At 32.3% G+C, this 5,097-nt stretch overlaps 1 protein-coding gene across 1 annotated transcript in view; it reads left to right on the forward strand.

The window, feature by feature from the left end:
* Positions 1-5,097, forward strand: part of LOC108690669 (protein sickie-like) — a 90,745-nt gene that overhangs the window by 41,997 nt on the left and 43,651 nt on the right. The window contains exon 6 of the mRNA XM_018198077.1: positions 4,607-4,910. Within this exon, the coding sequence (XP_018053566.1) occupies positions 4,607-4,910 (304 nt within the window). The remainder of the gene's footprint in view (positions 1-4,606; positions 4,911-5,097) is intronic.

Genomic DNA, 5,097 nt, shown 5'->3' on the forward strand with positions numbered 1-5,097 from the left:
CTTAAAAAAAATTTTTTTTTTAATTAATATTATTAATATTATTATTTGTTCCCTTTTATTTTATACTTTCGATTGAAACATTTTTTCATATCTTTCAGATCTTTTGAAATACATATTTACTGGGAGCATTTAAATGGAGACTTAAATGGGACATCCTGTATTTTACATGAATAAAAAAAATCATATTCTTATTTATACTCATCTTTCAATACATAAATGCAATTGATTTTATTTTAAAGGGTACAATCAAAATTTAAAAACACTCATGCATATGACTATTTCAGCGCAATAATAAATTTCAATTTTTTAAAATTTTCCCCATATCCCATGCCTGGTGGTTAAATAATTGTTATTTTTTATTTTTTAGAGAATCCCATAAACAGTTTTCGTAATGATTAATTTAGATTCTGTATCTCTAGGCTATGAATAGTCTTTTTTCGCACTTTCCTTTATATACCAGAATATTACATATATAATCTTCTTTCTTTTTTCGAACATTTAGGTATATTTTATTGCATAAAGATATGAACATAATTAGAGACTCTTTAGACACTTCTCAGAACGCCAAGATCCATTCATCTAGTAGACGAACCGTGGCGGAGACGAAACAATATTTATTCGCAGTAGTTGCGACGCTTGCGTGGACGCCGTGACGTCATGGCGATCGATTCGACGTCGCTGCGCGGTGGCGCGATCTGACGGTGTCGGTGTGTTATTTCCAGGGCGGTTCGAGGGGTTGTCTCGCGGCGGGGTTGCTTTCCCAACGACAGAGGCAAGAGAGTACGTGCTGAATCGCCGAGGGTGGGGAGTGTCGTCCTCATCGATGTCGACGTCAAATATACGCAAAGTTACCGGTGATAATTTCGGCTTCATTTGCGATGAAACCATCGCTCGGAGTAATTTCTTTTGATTTCCTCGGTGTGACAGTGTCCTAAATAGCAAAGGTGGAAGACCAAGAAAGATATTCGGAATTCGTTGGAGGAAACGCGGCGGCTCAAGCTGAACGGTAATCTCGTGTTCCTGTTTGTTCAAAGCTTTCTACCGGCTTGAAACGTTGACTACAGGGATGAAGACGGGGTGTGGAAGATGGAAAAATTGGAAGGGCTTTCAAATGGCATAAATATATCAATCGCGTTTTCTCAAGCAAAAAGTACTTTAGCGTTTATTTGTGGTGATAAAGAAAGTTCAATCAAAATTTTTTATTAATTGAAATTCAATAAAAAAATATTAAAAACACTTTCTTGTCTTTGTATTCCTTGTTATAATTTCTAGGTGTAGTTTATGATAAAAAATAGTACAAATTTGACATACTACATACGTCCGTAATAAGTAAAACTTGAGACTTGAATTAAAACTTGAGAAATCTATTTTTTTTAGAAAATGGAAACTATTTAATATTTATTGATTGTTATTATTTTCAATTCATTATTTCCGAATATTTATAATAGTGATTTAATAATACAATCCGATATAACACATTTATCTAAGTTTTTTTTTTATATGCTGTAACTATTTTGCTTTTGCGATAGTTATTTTCTATAAGATTCATCTTTAAATTCTAGTTACAAACTTTGCGATGACTAAAATCACGAGTTTCTCCCAAGTAATTTCTCTGTATGCAGAGGATATTTTTTTTCTTTGCCAAATTCTGTTACAGTATATATAAGATAATATCTCGAAATTAGATGTGACGTTAGGATTCAATGAAATTCATGCTCGTCGCGATGTTGTAAAGATCATGTTTGTTATAAAGGCAGATCTTTTAATATTTGTTAAAATTTTATAAATCATAGAATTCGATTTGCAAAAAATGAATTCGTTAAAAGTTGAAGCATTAAAAATTAAAAAATAAATTGTAGAGGATTTATTTTCTGAAAAATTATCCTTTTCTTTATCAATTTATGATTGCTTTTTCCTCAATGACAAATTAAATTAAACTTCGGCATAGTATTATGATTACAATGACGTTCTAGTTAAAACTTTCTTGCGTTCCCAGATGATTTTCGCGAGGTTTTCCTTTCTCGGATTTGTCCTCCGTCGCTGGCAGCTTTTTAATTATTGATGCTAATTGTTCTTGTAATCAGAAAGTTTCACGAGTAATGAATTCAAGAAATTGACATTTGAAGTTTCACTACATAGTTTCCTGTAAGAGCAAAGTTACGCACGCATACTCGAAAGTTCCGTCACTAGTTAGGAAGCTTTCTGCAAATATTTAATCTGTACCAAGTGATCAGCGAGCTCATTGATCGAATATGGAAATGATACAATTCAAAAGCTAATGTAACAAAAAAAATTTTGATCGCTATTGATGAAAGGATGGTAAGGCCCAGTTTCTCATTTTCTAGTTAACTAACAGTTTAAATTTAATCTCATTTAACTTGTTAATATAAAAATTATGTTTTTTTTAGCAATGATTAATACCAGATGAATGGTTTTGTAGTGTGATAGCTTTAAAAGTCTCTCACTACAAAACTATCGATTTAGCTATAGCAAGAAAAACATACAATTTTTACATTATCAACAGGTTAAGTTTAACCACAAATTAATCAGAACATGAAAATGCCCAATTTCTATCAATATAGATTCATTTTAATCTCAATTCAACTTACTATTTTTTTCTAATTTTTAAAACTAAAAAAAAGATGAAGATTTAATTAAATCGAGATGAAAATAAACTACATTGGTGAAAATGAGTATACGTTTCTTTACAATTTACTATATCGACTTAGCACATTAAAACTTGAGAGTAATATAAATAGATAAAAATAACAATCTTAAAATTAAATTTTGCTTAAAATAAAACAAAAAATTATTATTAAAAGAAATTAATACATTCTTGAATAATGTAGCTTAATTGAACTTCTTTTAGAAATGTAATAATTATGAAAATGAAAAGATTTAGAATTTAATTGCTAGATTTGAATGATTGGAATTTTATTTAATAAATTGCATGAAATGTCCATTTATTATTAAGGAAACGGAAGAAGAACAAAAATTCTTCTTTTTTAGTAAATACTAATTGAGCAGATTTCAGTAATTTCGAGACTTGTGCTGACTTATGATCACACTCAAATTCTTATTTCTATGTACTTTCGCCGAAATTTAATTTAACTTTTTTTTCCTCTCAAAATGTCGAGCCCATGAATCAGTTTGGTTGTAATCCCGACTTAGTGTCGAGGTTAAGCACATTTTTTTACGAGGCATTTTTTTAACGACTGGCCGCTGTAAGAACCATTAAAATAATGATCTCAACCTAAAATGGCACGTGCAATATAAATTTATAGAACTTTCTATAAAATAACAAGAGCAAGCAAAATAGCAAGAGTTTCATCGTATTATATATATATATATATATATATATATTTCTTTTTTCCTCCATACATCAGTAATTTTAATTCTTCCTTGAGAAAGACGGATTTTTTACTTGATTTGACTTTAAATTCAGTTTATTTATAAATTGGTAGTGAGAATAATACGGAATGGATGAAGAAAGAAATTAGTACATAAACACCGTTGAATTATTTGAATTATGCATATATACGCATATTTATATGAATAAAGTACTCATAATATTTCACATAATAAAACATAGCATCTCTATTACATAAAAACTCGCGATATTAACAATTGCGGGAAAAATATCCGTAGACAAGTCTCGCGTGTTGCACAAAAGCAATAGAACCTTTCTCTTGAATGTAGAATTAATAATTATTATTGTGATTTACGTGCAGAGGACACGTATCGCTTTCACGCCAATATACGGATACCACATTAAAAAAAAAAAAAAAACGTTTACGCGTCTCGTGCATCATAAATCCGGATGCTGAATAAAACCATCATATTCTTTCATGCCATCGCATCATTGCATGTTTTTTTTTAAATGCCAAATCAGCAAATATTGTTGTTTCAATCAAGCTATTTAATTTTTAGTTTCTATTAAAAAAATAATGTAATACATTATTTCAGAAAATGCAAGTTCTTTATTGTGAATGATGTTCCTTTTTTACATCATAATTTAAATAACGAAATAATAGTGATGGAAAAATAGAACAAATATATTTTACATTGCAGATATTTATGCAGATTAATGCTTTCTGCTTGGAAAAAATAACGTAATCGATGTAATAGAAAAAGTCTGTGCAAAAATAGAGTAACGAGAGATTCATAGTAATAAAAAAAGATCATCTAAAACGATCGTTGAATATATTTTTGCTTTAGTAATGATCGTTGGTTGTCTGTGAGAATCTCAAGAAACAAAAATACAAATACAATTTTAGCACATTGTATGTATATTAAACATTATTCTGTATTCCGAGTATAATGATAATGATGCAATAGAAAAAACTAACGCAAAGTTTATACTACATAAGAGAGAACTATTTTAAATAATTACAAAAAAGCAAACACTTCTTTTAATATAATATTAAAATTATTTAAATACCTTAAATAATAATATTTCTTCTAATGAATTAATGTTGCACATTAATTTAATTGAATGCACATTGCACAAATAAACGAACTAAAATTTTATTGCATTGTATGATTAAATAGTCATTATTTTTCGGATAATAATAATGACATTTCATTTGCTTGCATTGATTTGTAGGTACGTAGGTGGCTCACGGCGAGAGCTGTCGGGGGTGAAGGAACTGGTGACCTCGAGGCGGGTGCAGAAGAATCGGCCGTCGGGGATCGCGAGATCGGATGGCGGTTGCATCGGAGGCGTCAGTCCGGGAAGCGGTGGTGGTGGCGGCGGCGTCGGCATCGGCGGCGTCGTCGGTAGCGGTCTTCTAGGCGGCTGCAGCGGCGGGAACGACGCCTTGGCAGAGCTCACAATCGAGGAGCTGGCTTCCATTCCCGCCGGAAATCACACCTCCGCCAATCACACGGGACATCCCTCTCATCACAAGGTCAGCGAACTCGCGAATTCGAAATCGATAGCGCGTGGTTTGAGCATAAGAGTATATGTGTGTGTGTGCGTGCGTGCGTGCGTGCGTGCGTGCGTGCGTGCGTGTGTGCGTGCGTGCGTGCGCGTGCGTGTGCGTGTGTGTGTGTGTGTGTGTGTGCGTGTGTGTGCGTGTGTGTGTGTGTGTGTGT

The sequence above is a fragment of the Atta colombica genome, unplaced genomic scaffold, assembly GCF_001594045.1.
Source record: "Atta colombica isolate Treedump-2 unplaced genomic scaffold, Acol1.0 scaffold105, whole genome shotgun sequence".
Lineage (NCBI taxonomy): Eukaryota > Metazoa > Arthropoda > Insecta > Hymenoptera > Formicidae > Atta > Atta colombica.